General features: G+C 45.7%; 1 protein-coding gene across 1 annotated transcript in view; it reads left to right on the top strand.

Annotated features, from left to right (window-relative positions):
* Positions 1-897: 897 nt before the first annotated feature.
* Positions 898-19203, top strand: part of carmil3 (capping protein regulator and myosin 1 linker 3) — a 55225-nt gene continuing 36919 nt past the window's right edge. The window contains exons 1-6 of the mRNA XM_076162115.1: positions 898-955; positions 4546-4640; positions 13696-13746; positions 14737-14796; positions 14872-14993; positions 18679-18773. Coding sequence (XP_076018230.1) covers positions 898-955; positions 4546-4640; positions 13696-13746; positions 14737-14796; positions 14872-14993; positions 18679-18773 — 481 coding nt within the window. The remainder of the gene's footprint in view (positions 956-4545; positions 4641-13695; positions 13747-14736; positions 14797-14871; positions 14994-18678; positions 18774-19203) is intronic.

Raw genomic sequence — 19203 nt, 5'->3', positions numbered from 1 at the left:
TATCTGTGCCGAGGAGATGCCTTGGTTTCTGTGTGTGTTTGTAGGGCTATGACGTTGTTTGTGTGCAAAAGGTTACCGACACTTGATTCATTTTAAACATTTCAGGCCATAGACAACCATTACTTGTTAACACTGGAATGCCACAAGATGGCAGCAGAGGCCATAAACGTTTACAGCCAGCCTTCATACGCCTTCAAACCAAAACACTCGAATTTGGATCTGTGCAACTACGATTTGGTGCACAAAAATGCATTTTCAGATAGAAGCTGTGTTTATTCTGTAGATGTACAAATATGCAGCTCCCACCATCATCTAGCCCAGATTGTGCTGACTCAGTTTAAACACATCTTCAATAACAACTGAGCTCAATCCAGCACAGTTCCATCGCTATCAATTCCCTATGAATGCCCCCCAAACTAATAAAGATAAAGGTGAACGGTAAACTACTAACTTTACCTGAAAATCATTCATCATCATCAATCACGTTAACCACAGATGGTCTTAGAGCCCCTGACAACATGGAACATTAATCCAACACTGTCACGCTGTATCATGTTGTAACAAATGGAGTCCCTGATTTTATGGACTCACACCATCTCTTTGCACAGTGAGACAAATAATTAAAATCCAAACAAAACTCAAGTGGACGGTGTGACCTTTAACACCCCTCCCCTCTCCCTCTCCCCTTCCCGTCTCTCTCTCTCTCTCTCCCCCCCTCTCGCTCTCTCCCTCTCACACACTCATTGCGCACCGCGGCATCGTTTGCCAACACACTGCATTTGGCCGTGGCTGCGCCACGGATCACCGGCAGCTCTCAAGACAGGAGGAGAGAAGAGTACACAGAAACGATTTGAGCTCCATTTAAAAGAGAGGAGGGGAGGGAGGAGGAAGCACAACATGGCCTCAAAGGAGACCACGGCGGCCGGCTTCATCAACGTCAGCAGAGAAATCACAGGTGAGGTCAAAGTGGAGTTTTTTGTTGAGTGGGACGTGATCAATTCCGTCTGCTCGGGAAGCTCGGGACACGAAGCTGTGTCACGACGCGTGGAAACATGTCAGGTTGGTTTGTCTTTACTCCGCTGCTCTTTAATCACTGCGTGCACGTTTGTTTTGGGAGTTATGGCCGCACACAAGCGCTGGGAATGGAGTTTACGACTGTCCGACCGGGGAGATGATCCGGATCGATCCCGGAGTGTTCACTTTCACTTCGTCCCTTACAGCGCACGTGGTTTTTCCACAGCGGTCACACTGATTAACGCGTGGCTGTGTTAGATAGAACTGTGCGTGCGTGTGTGTGTTAGTGCTGTAGATGTATTAACGGCGACTTTCCTTACTGCGTGTGCGTGCGTGGGAGTTGTTAATGTGCGAGCTGGAGCACTTTGAGTGCAGCACGCATGGGTTTTAATTGCTCACAGGCTGATCCACAGTGTGCTGGAGTCTGTTCAACACACACACACACACACACACACATCTATACACGCTGGATGACACTCATGAAGGCGCTCAATAAGGATTTTACTTAGCACTTTACTTTAAGGAAAGGGTGGAATTCGCCTTGGGTCTGTAAATATTGAATTATGTATAGAAATAGAAACACAAGAATCTTTCTTATTTATAACTTTTATTGAGGCTGTGCTGAACTAACAGACAGCTAAATCTAGTCTCCAGGACCAGCAGGTTGTTTTCCATGAGAAATGAAACCTAAACACAATGGACTAACACGCTCTGCATCACAAACTCCTATTTAGCTCAGATTCTAGAAGCTAATGACCCTCGACTTCCATTTGTGTTCCAACTGATCCAAAAGAAAAACGGCATCTGGAAACAAAATTGGATTGTGCTTGTCTATGTTAAGTCCGTATATAAAAAAGACTTTTCAGCAGGTTCTTATCCTGTGATGTCAGCATGGAGGTATATTCAATTCACATCTATATCTTATCTCATCTTGTGGTTGGTTAGGGAAAGGGCCCAATACCAGGGTTTCTCAGTGAAGAAGTCGACCCCTGGAGGAAGGTGTGTCTGGCTCTTAATTAACCTGACATGTTGAGTTAAATCCAAACTGTTTACCATGGTGAGCAGCCAAGCCCCGTCTGTCTGGCCTGGTGATAAGGGCCAGCAGCATAACACCTGCTTGTCACAGAGATGGAGGATGAGAGGGTTGAGGATAGTGGGGGTAAGGGCGGGGGTGTGGGGGTAAGTGGGCAGATCCATCAAACTGTCATAATGGTAGTGTGATGATAGGAAGTGAAATTGAAGGGGGGAAGGGAGGGGTCTGACCGGTCTTGGTCCATTTCCCCCCCCTCTCTGACCCTCTTCAGCACTTAAGGAGCAGATGCTAAGGTCAGACCAAGAGGCACTGGGGCCCCACCAAGTGTGTTAAAGGATTTAAGTGATTGGGTCTCACTAAGCTTAACAGTGATAACTCTCTGTTTGCTTTGGTCTGATCCTTCCTTCGATCTCCCTCCTTCCCTCCTTCCCTCCCAAGACCTCTTTTGCTGCTGCTCACTCAAGTGTCAGAGCCAACTTCCCGGCTGAAAGTGAAGTGAGAATTCTGAGAGGGAAATGGTGAGAATAATATGGATCATGGTGACACAGCATGACGCACTGTATTGCCATCTGGAGGACTTCATGAGTGCACACACACTACTTATTTAGCATGGGTGGCCACTCTTGCAATTGGCGATGAATATCAACACTTGCAGGCATATGTGTATGTTTGTATCCTACAGATATAGGGTGACATTGCGTGCGTGTGTGCGTGTGAGCGTGTGTGTGTGCGTGTGTGTGTGTGTGTGTGTGTGTGTGTGTGTGTGTGTGTGTGTGTGTGTGTGTGTGTGTGTGTGTGTGTGTGTGTGTGTGTGTGTGTGTGTGTGTGTGTGTGTGTGTGTGTGTGTGTGTGTGTGTGTGTGTAGCAGATTGTCTTCTGTTGGTGTTTTCTCATATTGTGGGGGAAGAAGTCCCCAGTGCAGTTCATTGAGCTTGAGCAGGGTCGTCTGGCGCGGTAGAGAAGTGCCCCTTAAAGACTGCAGATCTGAATCTGGTGCTTTGGTCCCGTTGAGACGAGCCGGGCTGCTTCTTCCTTTTTATTTTTCCTCAATATCTTTCTCCGAGGCTATAAATAGCCCGGCACTCTTCAGCTGGTGGTTGTGTGTGTGTGTGTTTCTTCTGTGTGTGTGTGTGTGCGCATGTGCTGGTGTTGTGTCCTGTTTGCCTTTGTGTCTGTCTTGCCCAGCATTATTCCGATCATGCTCCTGTAACACTTGTACACTCTTTTCCTTAACTACTTAAAAAAATACTGCTTTTAGAAATATCCACACTATTCTTGCTCTACTGAGTTCATTCTGGGAGTCAGCATCACATTGCATCCTTTATTTTGGAGACCCATAGTGATACGCCTGGAACATTCACAGTGAAGATTGTTCAGGATGTTTACGGGCAAAAAACTGAGCCTCAAAATGAAACGGAAACAAAACGAAAGTGTTTGTCTCATAACTTCATCCCCTATAAATGCACCTGTAATTGTCAAATATTTTTCTTCAGATGTTTGCTGCTGCCAAATTTGCCATCTTTTCTATACCACTTGCTTTTGTACCTGTCCTCTTTATTTCTATTTTTTATTAACTAGACTGTAAGGTGTAGAGTCAGACACTGAGCAAGGATATACGGATATACGGCTGAATGCTGAACATTCTGATCAGAGCGTTTTTCTCACAGCAGTCACATAGCCAGAGATCAGGTTTTTAATCAGATCCAGGACGACACATGAAAGTGGACCAAGTCTGATAGGGTTTCTTCACATCGTTCAGAAATCAGACCTATTTTTTTTCACCTTCATTTCATCAAGGCAAGACATTAAGAACAAATTCTTCTTTGCAACGGCAGCCTTTAAAGGGAAGGGAACAGTTGCATGAGTCAGTAAGAATGTCTGAGATGGCATTTTCAAAGGCAGAATAAGGTAAAAGGTCTGTTCAATTGTAGAGGTTTTTTTTTTGCAGAGCATTCCAATCATGGGCAGCAGCGTGTTGGAATGGTGCCAGAAGAGAAGAATAGGTTTTTGGAGGTTTTTTATTTTTGTTGAAGAAAGCGTTGGACTTGACAGCGAGCATGCAGTTATGAAACATTTTCACATTTTCTTTTCTCCTCCTCCTCTGTGTATAAAAAACAAAAACAAAGAAGGAAGGATGGAAATATTAATGAGGACCTAGGAAATGTGATACACATGTGAACTAGACGTATAAGGGGATGAAGGGACGGTAACCTGAGCTGGTGACTTGTACGGTCGAACTTGTAGGTACAGATTTTACAGAATGGAATCGTACCACCGTACAGGCAAACGCTGCAAAACGCATCATGGGCTGCGGCGAGAGAAAGAAAACAGGGAGAGACGAGGGGGGGGGGGGGGGGGGGGACAAAGACGGAACAACAAAAAGGGTAGAAATCCCACCCAAAGTGTGAGTCTGTCCATATCTGGGCAGCTTTCATGTAATTCTGTGTGCCTTTTATGTTTTGTAAGAGCCTCTGTGTGTTTTGTGATTTTCTTCCCAGAGAGCATCAGGAGGGTGGTGGACAAGCAGGCTTTTAAGTTTGTGCGATCCGTCAAGCAGGACACCAAGAGCGGCAAATCGGAGGACAGGATTTTGGTGAGACCCCGCCTCTTCTATGCCTCATCTGTACACCAGGTCACCTAATGCCAAGCAGACAGTGTGTGATTCAAATGATTAAGCAATGTGTGTGCGTTGAGTCAAATGCAGAAGCGTCTTTCATCCATTCTGAATGGCCAATCTGAAATGAAACGGCCAGTCTGCTGGTATTGAGACACAGCGAAGCTTCTTGTGACTGCATGTATTGATGTACCGTCCTGGAGGAGCTGGACTACCTGTACAACCTGTGATTGGGCTGTAGGTACCGCCTCATGTTACCGGTAGTGACAAGGACCCTAGCAGAACACAGAAGAGAAGAATCAGTCAGGAAGGATGAGGAGAGAGCATTTATCTGTGGCCAAAGCAACACCATTCCCTCTTGCTTTTGCCTCTCCATTGCACCTGTTGTCTCTTTCATTTGCACCAAAGCTGGCTTGTGCTTCCTAAATGGACAGATTGATATCCCTGCACTTTAACTGACTTGGTGTTGTACAGTGACGATGAAGTGTAGTATGGAATACCTCAGACTCCTTACAAACACAATGACAACTTGTTGGGTCTTCATTGGAACAAATGGCAAGGCCACACAGAGGTCACACAGTACGTGTCCAGATACACGCACAACACACGCACTGTCCAAACTCAGGCTTAGGACAGATGTTGCTGGAGCAGAGTAGAGTTGACGCCAGGCCAGCGCCTATTGAGTCCGAACTCATCCTTTATTAGATGTGGCAGGATGGCCTTAATGCTGCAGGCAGGAGTTTGGTGTGTGTGTGTATGTGTGACAGGTCTATTTACATTTATCTCTCTGAAGAAGTGTGTTTGAGTATATACCAGAGTGTGTGTGTGACTTACTGTAAATGTGTGTTAGTCAAGCACATTACTGACAAATCAGTGATATATACACACACACACGCGCGCACGGACGCACACACACAGCTCCAATGTCCATGCTCGTTCCGTCCAGTTTATTTTGACTGCCATCAGGCATAAAACAAAGCTGATAAGTGAGTGAAACTATTAATCAGTCCGTCTCTGTGTTTTCTATCTCAGGGATTATTATGTCTCGTGTCTCTCTCTTGTGTTTTTCATCTCCACCCTCCTCCTCCTCACTGCCCCCACCATCTATCTCCATCATCGCCCCCCCCCCCCCCCCCCCACTATTTTTGTCTTCTCCTCTTTGTTTCCTCTCTCCTTATCTGTCCATCTCGATTATCCTCCTCATCATCGCCCTCCATCTCCCCGCTGTGGCAGTCGCCTCTCTCGCTCCCCCCTCTCCCTCCTTTCATCATCGTGCCCTTCTCTCCCCGTCTTTACTTGAACCAGTAAAAGGGTATCGAGCTCCTCTTTCCATCACAAGCAATTCAATTAGGTCTCTCCCTTACGAGGTTTTTTTTTTTACTTTCCAAATGGGCCTTGGCTGACGCAGCGCTTCCAAATTCTTCCACGCGGCGAGATGGATATGAGCATTCACTCCAGCTCATTGTCAAGATCCCTCTCCTAAAAGGCAATCCTTCCATTTTATGGGTAAAATGATTTAGGTGGATACAGAGCAGAGTTTAATATGATTATTCAAGTCCAGCTTGGTCAGATTCAGATATTTCTAAAACACACTTTGAGCTCACAAATTTCACATTCAGGTTCTGTGACGAAGCACCGCAATCACACACATATCACACATATGTGGGGAAATGGAGACGAGTGATTTGAGGGAACAACTCCACTCACATTTGTAGACTCGTAAATTGGACATATGGAAGTTGTGTGGCATTTATGATGAAACGGCTGTTGTAAAAATGTCAAGTTCTCTCCGGTTGCTCGCTGGTCGGCTTCTAGTCATGTCTGAATTTTGTTGGTTTACAGGCTGAACACACGAGCATATCTACTCCGTTTCCCTGCATGAAATTTGGCGCACTACTCTAGCTTCCATCTTCCTGTGGAAAAAAACCCATCCCGGATTTTATGAAGCGTTCATTTGCACAAAGGGATCACTCCATCTTTATATAACGGCAAAAATAATATCGCCCTCTTTTAACTCTGCATCCCCAGGAACATCAATCCAAATTATATTGGTAATATTAAAATAGAAAGAAAAATGCAAATCTCAATTTTCATTAAACAAAGTCATCTGTTATTGTAAATGAATCCTTCGTATGGACTCGTGTGTGTGTGTGTTGTCTTTGTTCTGCAGTCTCGCTCTGCATTTTTGCCTCTTTTTTACCCTCGGGAGATTTCTTGTATCCAGCTGTCTGTGTGTGTTGTCTGTACCAGCCATCACCCCTACATGGACATGCGCGCACACACACGCACACACACACACACACACACACACACACACACACACACACACACACACACACACACACACAACACACACACACACACACACACACACACACACACACACACACACACACACACACACACACACACAGGCTGTACACAATGTTGATCCCCCCCCCCACCCCAGCTCCGGCAGGCAAGTGGAGCGCCCAGCGGAGCGCCCAGCCTGTCATCCAAGCAGCACCCACAGCATTGTGTTGGGGAGCATCAACCCACATTTCAATCATGGCATGTCCATACACACTCACCACGTAGACACACACACACACACACGCACTTTCACATGGACAGGAGGCGTGTGCACAGGCACGCACAGTTCAGCGTGTCAAAACTCTCACACTCAAAGCGTCCATTATTAGATCAGCCCATTCGCAGATTAGCGCCAACTCTGAGAACAAGGCTTCTTCAAAGGCAGAGAGCGTGAGACGGGCAGATTGAGGCGGGAGCGCAGGGGGTTGGTGTGATGGAACGGGGGTGGCATCTCACCAGAGGAAAGACTGGAGCGAGGGAGGGGGGGGGGGGGGGAGAAAATCTCTGTCATGTTGTGGTGCCCTAGTTGCTGATTTCACTCTTCCTCCACTTATTTATCCTGATTGCTTGCTCGGTTTTATCCTCCGTTGACTCCGTTGCTTCCCTCGCTCCGGCCCGGTAATGGGGCCTATTACCGCTACAGTTTGACAGTCCTAAGCACACTCGGATGCATCAGATGCTTATTTCCACTGACTGCGGTTACACAGAGGTCCAGATCATGAAACCACGACGGGGATTTGAGGCTGTGTCGGCCGCTCTAAAGATTTGGTTGCGGTGGTGTGTTCCCTCTGTCTGCTCCTGGGCTGTTTACAGCTCGGCTGTCATTTTCTAAATTGGTAGGGGTGAATAATGAGGATTTATGTTGAGCCATCGGTTTTAAAGTTGGATTTCACAATCAGCCATAAATCATTTGTTATAGTATAATTGAGTCTGACTGTGGTAAACCTAAATGCATTAGAAATACAGATTATTAGGTTTTAAATGACACTGTGCCAAAATATAACTGTCATATTTATGAATGCATGAAATAGCCGAGCACTCAGTAACAAATATGTCCAAGTAAGACCTCTCAGTTCCACAATATACCTCGTATTTTGAGTTAATCCCCTTTCCTCGAGATTCTTTGTCAGATAAAAACAGCAGGAAATAATTTCCATTAATATTACTGTTCCGTTCATTTTTTATCTCTCTGCATTCCCTTGCTGAGATAAGATGCTTTGTTAGGCCTTTTGTATGTTTGTCTGCCCTCACCTGCTTAAATCCGTCATTTGCATCTCCTCTCTGTTCCATTCTGATTATTTTATGACATCCTTATTTTTGTGGAGTGCTAGTCTGGAACTTTCGTAAGACTCTGCTCACGTTTCTGCAGGTTGGGGAGTGTGTTGGTTATGTAACAGTTTGTTAAAGTTTTTCAAATTCACCCTGGATTTCCCTAAAAAATCTGTTGGTCGCCTTTGCAAACCTAGTTCTGCTGGTTTCTGTATTTATCCGTGACAAGATTGTTAGGTCAAGTAGACGGGGTTGTGTCTGTGTATTGGTGCCGACTTTGATTTTTAAAGACAATGCCCTCTAAAGATGTCGGGTCATGTAGAGACGGGGTGAGGACGGGCTTGCAGCATGCAGTGAAGGATTGGGGATGGTGCTTGGGGCGACGGTGATAGATGCAGAATCTTTTTCCCCGTGCAGCTCTCCAATACAAAGTTGGCTCCTCCTGAACAAACCAAGGTAGTGCTTGATGCACTTCCCCCACCTCCGGCGTCTGGCTTCACTGGTTCCTTGGTGCTAGACCAGCAGCTTCTGGAGGCCAAAATGGCAACCACTTTTCTGGCCCGGAGCCAAAGCTTGTTATGGAATTCCATGCTGCTCTCCAAAGACTTTGGCACCGCGTCTACACACACTGGTTGGACACAAGTAGGCTAAAGAGTGTTTTAACATTTAATAGCAAACATTAACTCCAAAATCTTTGCGGTACAGTATAAACCTCCAGTCTTATACAATATGAATGAGATGCTTGATGATTGAGTTTTCCATGCTGAGATCACGGGGAGGAAAATGTAGACAATGTGGAGAATCTCACAGATTCTCGTCAACACCTTTTGGCTTTTATTGTTGTCCTCTGTCTACTGCCCAGGTGGTTCAAGCAGGTGTTATACATAAGAATGCTAGGGACCAGCAAATGTGTGTTAGGGCACTAAAATTTCAAACAGACTTCAGACGTAATTGGACTATAAACCACAATTTATGGAGTCAGAACCACACTGTTTCTGCAACAAAAGTTAAGGTGAGTACCAAATTCAGAAGTATAGAGAGACAATTATTGAATTACATCATCAAAATGTGCAATTTTAAACCTTTCAACCGGTCCTCCCTCTCAGCTCGGCGCCTGAGTGTTCTTTTATAGCTCTGATCACACTCCACCGTCTCTCCCCATGGTAACATTCTGCGCGTAATATTCCCGGGTAACAGTGAACTTTTCTTTCCCCCCGTTTCACCGGAGGCTGTTTGATGCCAGCAGCTCTTTGCGGATTCGTTTTGCTCAGCCGCCATCCGCCCGGGGTTTGCCATCTGACTGTATGTGTGGCGAGGGCTCTGTGCTGTAATTACGACTTGTGCTTTTCTAATTATCATAACAAACATTGGCCCGATGGCAGAGAGTCTAGATTGTGGAGCTGCTGACCTTCCCGCTTCTCCCACGAGAAGACGACCACGACCCAGGCCATCTCTGCCACATCGAGTTTGTTTGAATGCACAGCTGGTACTTTAGGGCCACATTTGCTCAGCGTGACACAAATTATCGTCCTGCAAATGCGTTTAGTGTAAACGAGCACAGCCGCAGTGATTTGACTTCAATGCTGCTATTTAAAACGCTTCTTGTATCTGTCAGGGAAACAATATTAAAGGGCCCCTCGCTTTGGGAATATGATAAAGCAAAACATTTGATGCAGCACAGCTTTCAGCACCAGGGACAGCACTTTTGGAAAAAACGCAGACTGTGAGCTCCCAACTAATGTAGTGACTGTGCACTGGAATAAGCCAGAAGCCAGGAAAAGAAGTTTTGTAGTTATGAGTTTAGCAGGGAGGCTGTGTGGCTTCGCTTTGATGTCGGCTCCAGATCCAGCTCAGTAACTGGAGTATGGCATGATTTCGGGAGGCTTGCAGGTTGAGCGCACCTTCTCCCCTGACGTCTCTCAAACGCTCTCACCTTCCGCAAAACAAACTCTTGACGATGACGACGTCTCGTCAGAAGAATGAGAACAGTTGCCATGCCTACAATCTAGGGGCCACGAAGAAGTGAACACCTGCTTTTCAAAGACGCTAAATCATAGACGCAATTACCTTTGCCGCAACGGCGACCAGCAATGATAAATCAACTGAAGCGAGCCGCGGAAAACCCTCAGTAAATCTGGCCCTAGGTTATGAACCCGTGTTGTTGTTATTTCCTCATGGCTTTAAGTTTCTCCTCATCTTTCACCTAAAGGTTTTCGCCATATTACTGCGCGTCATATTTCATCTCTATCCCCCGCTCTCACTCTGTTTCTCTCCCATATCTTTTTCCATCTTCTTCTTTTTTTTCAGAGGTCTTTCAGGTACGAGAGTGCTTGTGGCCATTGCTTTGATTTAGAAGGGCTGGACGAGGTTTTTATGAGAGAATCTGGAACGGGATGTGATATTTTTGTAGTTTTTTTTGGCTCATCTTTGTGTCTCTGTAACCCTCTCCCACTCCAAAGTCCTGTTAGAAACAGTTCCTGGGGCATCTGTGCTTTGAAACCTTCTGTCACGCACGCACACACACACACTCACACTCACAGTCACACTCACAGACACAGACACAAACATATGCACATGCACAACCCGACAGATTGACGGATGGCAGGGTTGTGGTCTTCTGATGCCCAGTTCACTTGAGTGATGATAGAGAGGTGTATGTGTGTGTTGCCCTTGTGGCAGGGCCTGCGATACAAGGGGCGACCATAACTGGCACCGACTCTCCTTGGCTTGCTCCTTTACAGGCAGCACTGCAACACACACACACACACACACACACACACACACACACACACACACACACACACACACACACACACACACACACACACACACACACACACACACACACACACACACACAACTCAGAGACACACTTTGATTTGTACCATCTCGTTTGAAAAGCAAGACCCCAGAGCCTGACAGCTTATGATTAATATAAGCCCCCGCCCCGCTCGCTCTGCCGTGCATGCACACGGATATATTTACACTGCTTGTATTTGTCTCGGATGCACACATTCTCACACAGACACACTCCCCATGACACACACTCACACACACACACACACCAACCTGCCCTCTCGGTATGCTTTGGCCTGCCTCTTTGAACTCGTGTTGCTGATGCTGTGCCATCACAGCGAGGGCGCCTCTTCGCCCCCATCCCATCACGCTCACCTCCCTCTCTCATAAGACGGAGACGGGCCGCCTTCTCACCACTTCGTCTCACTTTGAGATTGTCGCCCTCTCGTCCTTGGCTGACCGGGTCAAAAAAAGCCGGGGCCATCTCATCTCAAAGGATTTCCTTCGGCTGAAAATTAATCTTTTGCGTGGATTTTAGGATTTCTGATTGATCCTTGGTGGAGATGTGTGAGGCCATGAGGGATAATGGAAACATCCGGCATTCTGGAGTGCTTTGATCAGATAAAGGGGGGGGGATAAAGGGACCCCAACTTATGCAACATGTTACTTTGTGCATTTGGGGTGGAGTGGGGCAACATCAGACGGCAACGGTGGAAAGTTTTGAATAGAAACTGTCACATTGACCCTTTGTACTCTGAAAATGTAGACAAACAATGACCAATAAATGAAGGTTTACCTCTAAGTGAATGAATAGCAACTGAATGAATAATAAAATAATGAATGCAACAGTGAAATGAAGGTCTAGCTGCAGCATCAACACATGTAAGGTCATTTAAGGCAGTTTAAAACTATGAATGTCGGAGGTTTTACATTGGTTACATTGTTTTGCATCCCTTTTAGCTGTATTCATCCATCCTGCTTCCCTCTGCCACTGCCCCATCCAAGTAATGCAAAAATAACCAGGGTATCGATTGCCTCTAATCACGTCTTGATACACTGTAAGTGATATCACAAGAGAGGAGAAACGCTACGCAGGAGGCTTTCTTCAGCATCAGAGGATGAAATCAGCCGCCGTCACAGGCTTTGCATTATTGATGCCTGTGTTTATATGATAAGACCTTATGTCAGACTGAGAGGCTTTTGAAGGGAAGATGGCTCTGGTTTTGATTTTTCTCTCTCTACGTGTCGTTTTTTTTCCCCTCTGTGCAAGGAATCAAAGGTCCCCCCTGCTCCTTTTTCTCTTTGGAACAGAGTTTTCAAAAATGTCACAGAACTGGGAAGAGACTGTGGTGGGGCGTTCACATGCCGCTGAGGGTGGAGGGTGTGTTGTTTTTGTTTTGAGGAAGGGAGGGGTGTCTGTATCTGTTTGTCATGCCTTTAAGTGCCTCATTTTCATTCCTCTCCCTTCTCCTCCGTCTGTTCTCGGCGGGAGTCTGTTATGGATGTCTCTTTGGTTTAGACACAGGCCTGATCTGTGACGCCAGACTCGCCTGGAGTTAGTGTAGTACAGCAGAGGGAAATCTGAGGACTCCATCATCCGGGGAAATCTGTTGTCCCCGTCCTTCATCAGCTGCCTCTGTCCCTCCCTCTTCCTCTCCTCCTCTTGCTTTGTATGTTTCATTTTCTTTCTTCCTCTCGGTGCCACTCAGCAGGGCGCCATTAGCCATTCAGCAGCGAGAGAGGCCTTGAGGAATTGAAAGCGACAGAGCAGAAAAAGAAGAGAAAGACCACGTCGGGGAAAGTAGACCTAGGGAATTGGGAGACAGGATCCAGGAGTGAGGGGGGGGGGGGTGTGGGACAGTGAGGTGTTGAGCCGCGAGCAACGGGACGGGGACCGCGGCGCTCCTGGAAGTGGCAATGAGATGGAAGGATTAAGAAAGAAGATGGGAGGGGGAATGAAGAGATTTCCATGGAGATGAGGAGAGAAATCGGAGGAATGACAGCGGGAATTATGGACAGGTCAGGAATGGAATCTGAAACACTGCTGGAAAAGAACAAAAACTGGCTGAGTGGGGCAAGGGTGGAGGTAGAGGGGGGGAGGAAGAGGAAGAGGGAGGAATGGAGGGGAGAGAGATGCATATACGGTGGCGGGAGCTTATTATGGATTTTTGAATAATGAATGAGATTGGATTAGCAGACTTGAATATGTTCACATTTTTCTCACCCTCACTTTTAAATGGTAATGCCTTTTGCTTCTCACTCATCTTCTTTGTCCTCTTCCTCTGCTCACTCCATATGCCGCCATCAGTGCCCGCTGACAAATTGAGGAGTCTGTTGAATAAGTGCTACTTAGTTCCATCAAGAAAACTTTGTACGATAAATTGTGCTGTCACATGATGTGCAATCTCACCCCAATATTTCTTACACGCACACACACCCCCACACACACATTATCATTATCTTGCTAATGTATGGGTGCTTATCATGACTTACGAGCCGTTTGAATGAACTGCAGAGATGATTTGCCCTCTTTATGGGATGTTTGTGCTGTGGTGTTTTTTGCTGCGATTTGCATTTCCTGCCTTGTGACAGAAAAATGAATGTGTTCTCCCCTCAGGTCCTGGCAACATGGAGACTGTATCTCTTTGCTGTCAAAGTCCCGGCCAAGGTAACTGCCCTCCCCCCACCCCTGTAGATCTTTACGACTTTCCAGCCTTGATCTCGTGCTAACATGCAAGACATGCAGACTGCCTGAGAACAATGATGTGATGATGTTTTTGAAAGAAAGCGGTGACGGCAGCATCAGACGCTACGTTTCTATTGAAGTTTCAAATAGAAATTCAGCGAATCTCTTAAATATAGCAATGGGAAAATGCGACTCAAACAAACAAACATCAGCCATCTACAAGCTATTAAAACTCGTCATCAAAGAAGAAATACAGAGTAGTGTAAAATGTGGTACACGTACCTGAATTAAAGCTGGAGGAGCCCTGGCTGTTCTGATGCATTATTCAGTTACTGAGATCTGATCACAGGGCTAGCATGTACACCTTGCATTTAAATGTGTCCTGGTTATGTGGATATGCTGTCCCCTGTGCCTCTCCTGGCTCCATGGGCGCTCCTCATTCATTCATTAGATATCTAATCTAGTCATTGCTACGTATCAGCAACAGGTCCCCATTCACTGCAAGTCTAAAACTCCCACTCGGATAACTGCATGAATGAATGAGTGTGGAGCAGAGCTGGGTAGAGGAGGCCGGGGGGTGTTTACTACTTGTGGGCGGATTGGACACAACACAGCGTTTACACCTGGAATACAGAGCTCTGATTGCAAAGCCCTGACAAACAGCATGTATGAGGTCATCCGGATCGGATTGCAATCTGATCCGAGTGCTTCCTGCATGCATTTGCACCTCGCATTAACGTGTGACCTCATTGACTAGCTGGTGTATCCAAAAGCTGCTTCTGACTAACAAATCATTCCGTATAATTCAAGAAAGAAAACGTTTCTTTTAATCTTACTGCCACTATTTGTCCTCACCACAGATTGTCATATTCTTTACGCAGCATACATGCAGCTAATTCCAGCTAATATTACACTTTTGCGTTCCTCCAATGTTTTTGTTCTGTCCACAATTTCTGTTTTCCATGTTTTTAGGTGGAGGTGACCTTCAACTTCCTGGAAATCCGTGCGATGAACACGTACGCCGAGCACCAGGTTAGACTCGTTTACACCTGCTCAAGTTCATTTCTGTTTCCAGTGTGCAAATCCTCTCATATCCGTACACCGTAGGTTGTCATCGATACAGACAAGACCACCTACTCTTTGAGACTGCAGTGCCAGGACCAGCTGGATCACATGGTGGGCCACATCAACTACGCCCTCTCCCGCGTCTTCAACAACTCCATTTACGCGTAAGCTTCTCCAAGTATCGCTTTGAGTAAACGTACAACTCCCCGTGTTGTTTTAGAGCTGAGAGTTGTTGAAGAGTTGACACGATTTGGCCGGCGTTAACAGCACTTGACAGTGTTTTGGCAAGTTGGCGGCTTCACTCTGGGGTTGCTTTCATCCTCGGCAGCCAACTGCATTTTTTTGTTGTGCAGTACTTTGCATCTTTCCTGCTTCTGTGTCACCCCAGACTTAACACCGAGCAATCACTGGGATTAAATCAGCCGCCTGACAGTGTGTGGACCAAGTGTTTGTTGTTACCTGAGGGCATTTTCTTGGCTGTATTAAATTTTTTAAGCATTTTTTTTTTTTTCATTGTATAAAAGCTCTTTCAGTCCCTGGCAGGGCTGAGCAGGATGTCTCAGACTGTCGGTCACAAAGTCTACCCGATAAGACACATACAATATATCATTTCTTCAAATTATGGTCTTTTAAAAAATCAGTCTAATACTTTATGTTGTGAGGTCCCAAATCTTGATATTTCGCCCTGGAATTTAGGAGTTTTCTTGTCAAATCAGTACTCGCAAAAATGCAAGTAAGCCTAATAATTCCAATCCTTCATTACCACCATATGGCAAATCTGAAAGACAAACAGGATGAGCTATAAGGATCTTCTGGGATCAGCCCAACTTGATGATTTAAAACAGACAAAGCTTATGAGAATGAGACCACTATATGTCTGTTGGTGTAATCTACAGTTGAGTGATCTGAATGGTTAAATGAGCAAATCCTGTACGATGTTAAAAAGCTGACATTCACCGATCTTTACCATTTACCAATGTTGATGATGTAGAAGCTGATGACGGCTGTTCTGGAACTTCCACGTTTTCCACCTGTCTCCCGTGCAGCTGGTGGCACATGGAAAAGAGGGCAATCAATCTGACACATTGGGTCCCCTACTTTGCACAAATCTTTTTGATCTGCCCAGATGCTCCAGACATCTTTTGATGCAGCTGTAAAAGTTTGCCAGCGCTTCTGAGCAGCTGAACCAGGCGATGCCGTACTCAGTCGGAAACCTTGGCGTCTCCGAAAGTTGCCATTCTTTACCGATCCCATTTTCAAGAAACTGTTGAAACTGTGAAGTAAAGTTTCGCCCTACAGTATTTACTCGATGAAAGAATTAAGCACCTGCGCTGGTCTGCATCCTTTGAGGAACAAAGCTTGAGACATTTCTGTGCACTGATCGTCTGGAAAGTGCACAGGTGAGCAGGGAGAGTGTATTCATCTCTAGAGTCCCATCTGCCAAGACTAAGAGCAACGAGATTGACTGTGCTCCGACTATTGACCTGCACGAGGCCATCACCAAACTCTATCAACTATCAGAATGGCTCTTTTCCATTAAGGCCACAACAGATGATTGCTTCGAGTGAGAACATTTAAAGAAAATAAAGTGGAAGGGAAGGAAAGAGGTGGGAAGGTGGGTATGATTTTGTTGTGCTGTAACCGACGCAGTGCTGCCCTGAAGTACATAACATCAAGAGGGCATGTGCACACTTTCTCACACAGATATACATGTGCCGCAGGGACTTGATGTTGATTGTTGAGATCCAGCAGGGATTAGGGTCGCGGCTGCAGGTGTGCTGTGTTGTTTTTCTGCAAATAGGATTAAGGATCAGGTATACAGTATTGGATGCATCTGAGGTGGTGTAATTCTATCCATGGCAAATGAGGTATAGTGTAGTTTTAAACATGAAAAAGGGTATTTGTTTTCTGCATGTCCTCTTTTTGGATAAATAAAGCTTAAAAGAAAGAGTGGAAAGGAGAGCCATCCATCCATTTTCAGCTGTTTATCCAGGTAGGGGTCACGGAGCTGATGAGCCTAGATCTCCCGTTGCCTGGCCCCATCCTTCACCTTCAGAATATATAATCCCTCCAGAGTATTCCGAGTCTGTCCCGTGCTCTCTTCCCAGTTGGAAGTGGCTGGAACACCTGCCTAGGGAGGCATCCAGCAAGCATCATGATTCCATGCTCCAAACTCACTTTATTTGGCTCCTTGCAATAGAGTAAGCAGCTCTGTTCCCAGCTCACCCCTAATGTCATCGCCCGTCACTCGGGTGAGTCTCAACAACCTGCGAAAGAAAGCTTTACTCTGGCCGCTTGCTTTATTCTTTCATTTAGTTAGCAGAGCATCATGACGGGTGTGAACCGGAGTGTAGATGGACCTGTATATTGGGAGCTTCTCCTTTGTGAGGCTGTAGACGGTGATTGGATAAGTGGGAAGGCTTCATTTGCCCGTCTTTACTAATAACCATTATTGGCAATTACAGACTTACAGTTTCCCTCTGGAGACTGAATGGAGCGGTTGAAATCAATGAAAACATTTTCATGCAAATTAGCATCTTGCCAATGCAAATCAGGCAGTGTTATCCCTGTGAGATGTTGCGTAACAGTTTGCTGTGTTGGGCTTAAGGGAAATCTGTATTGGCCTTGCATCTTCTTTCCCAGTCTTACACCTTTTAGTAACCGTATATTACTGTGGGAGGTGACTGAGGATGTATTTGTGTGTGTGTATATATAACAGAGTTGAAGGAGTAGTTGCAGGTTTGCGTTCATTCATCATAGACGCCTGGGAGCTGCTGGGTTCTGTTACTGCCAGTCTCTTCTTCGTGTCTCCATGCCTCGTGTCAGCAGTGGTGTCTTTGTTCTGGCACTGCTTATCTTCCATCTATTCCTGCTTTACGTTCCTGATTACATGAATCACGTGTGTGTATCTTCATCTAGTGAACATGCCCGATGTGGCTGATCAGATACTTTATGTAGGGCAGGATCAGAATTGGCAGCCACTTTTTCAGAGGGTTCAGCAGTAAGACATGAGGATGCATCAATATTTCAGCTGTTTGGGAATTTGAACTAATGACCTTTTGGCTGCAACCTTGCTCCTGAATGTTGATATATCTGAATGATGGTCAATCCAGCATTGTTTGAAATTGATTTAGACCTGGGTTGTGTTTTCCTGCATGGTGTGGTTTGTTGGAGGCAGTCTTCTTTCCATCAGGTGTAACAACATGAGGTTTTTCCGCACGCTGTCTTCAAGTCAAATCCAGCTTGGTAGCTGGCAGTTGCTTGTTATACAGACCTACATGACGACATCAGATCGAAGCAGTTGCCAGTGTTTTTGTTACACAGCTACCTGGATGCGCTTCTTGATCTTTTGACTCGTCTTCATTTTGTCTGACCGGTCGGCAGAGAGAATCCTCAACTGACTTGTGTTATTTTTTGCTTTGCTTCGGAAAAATTCAGCAACCAAGTTTTCATGCAGTCAGATATCGGATTACTTGTCCATTCTGCGATAAAGGCAACAATGCAAGTAAGCCACATAATGTACATGGATGGAATGAAGAACATTCCTTTATTCTCCATCTATACATGCTGCTTTGTGTAATCAGAGCATAAGGGATGCCCCCCCGCCCCCTACTTCAAATGCTTGAATAAATTAAGTAACAGGTCTAGATTACACTTTGATTAATGATGATTTCAATCTAATTATGGTGTTAACACGATGCTTGAAAAAAATGATTTATTGCCTCGATCAGAGTATAATGGAAATGGAACAAAAATACACTCATTCACTTGTTTGGCCCAGAACAAACTGGACCATAAGTCATAAAAGACAGCAAAACAAAGGAGGTTCTCACTCTCTTTGTCTCTCAGTCCTCCCATTTGCCGAGCAGAGGCAGAGATCTCCGACGGGGGCCACAAGTTTTCGCCAAACTCCGAAGCAGCACTGGAGAGCCAGAAAACCTGCGGTGAGTCAGCTACATTTTCCGAGCTTATTTCTAACCCCCTCACACACACACACACACTCCCACACAGAAACACTCTCACACTTTGATGTATAGGAATAACATGCATGCATACCTCTACTCACTTCTCCGCTGACGCATACCGTCTCACTTTGGAGACGAAACCTTTAAGTAGGTCAGGCGAGTAAAGTTGTTGGACAGACTTCCTTTTGTGATAAATTATCCTTTTAATCTAGGAGAAGAGATCATTCACTCTGCAACACTTTAATCTCACCTCAGTATTTGCAACTAATCTTCAGTCTCTCCTGCCGCCTTCGTCTCATCCCACTTATTTTCTCTACCCTGCATTATTTTATGGCCGCTTTTGCTCCTCCGTGCTGAGGTGCTTTGGTCTCTCTCTCCTCCTAAATCATAACCTCTCCTCTCCTCTCCT

Source organism: Genypterus blacodes, unplaced genomic scaffold (assembly GCF_046128005.1).
Source record: "Genypterus blacodes isolate CSIRO-AG114 ecotype Tasmania unplaced genomic scaffold, CSIRO-AGI_Gbla_v1 ptg000120l_1, whole genome shotgun sequence".
NCBI lineage: Eukaryota > Metazoa > Chordata > Actinopteri > Ophidiiformes > Ophidiidae > Genypterus > Genypterus blacodes.
This window is presented reverse-complemented; position numbering and strand designations above follow the sequence as displayed.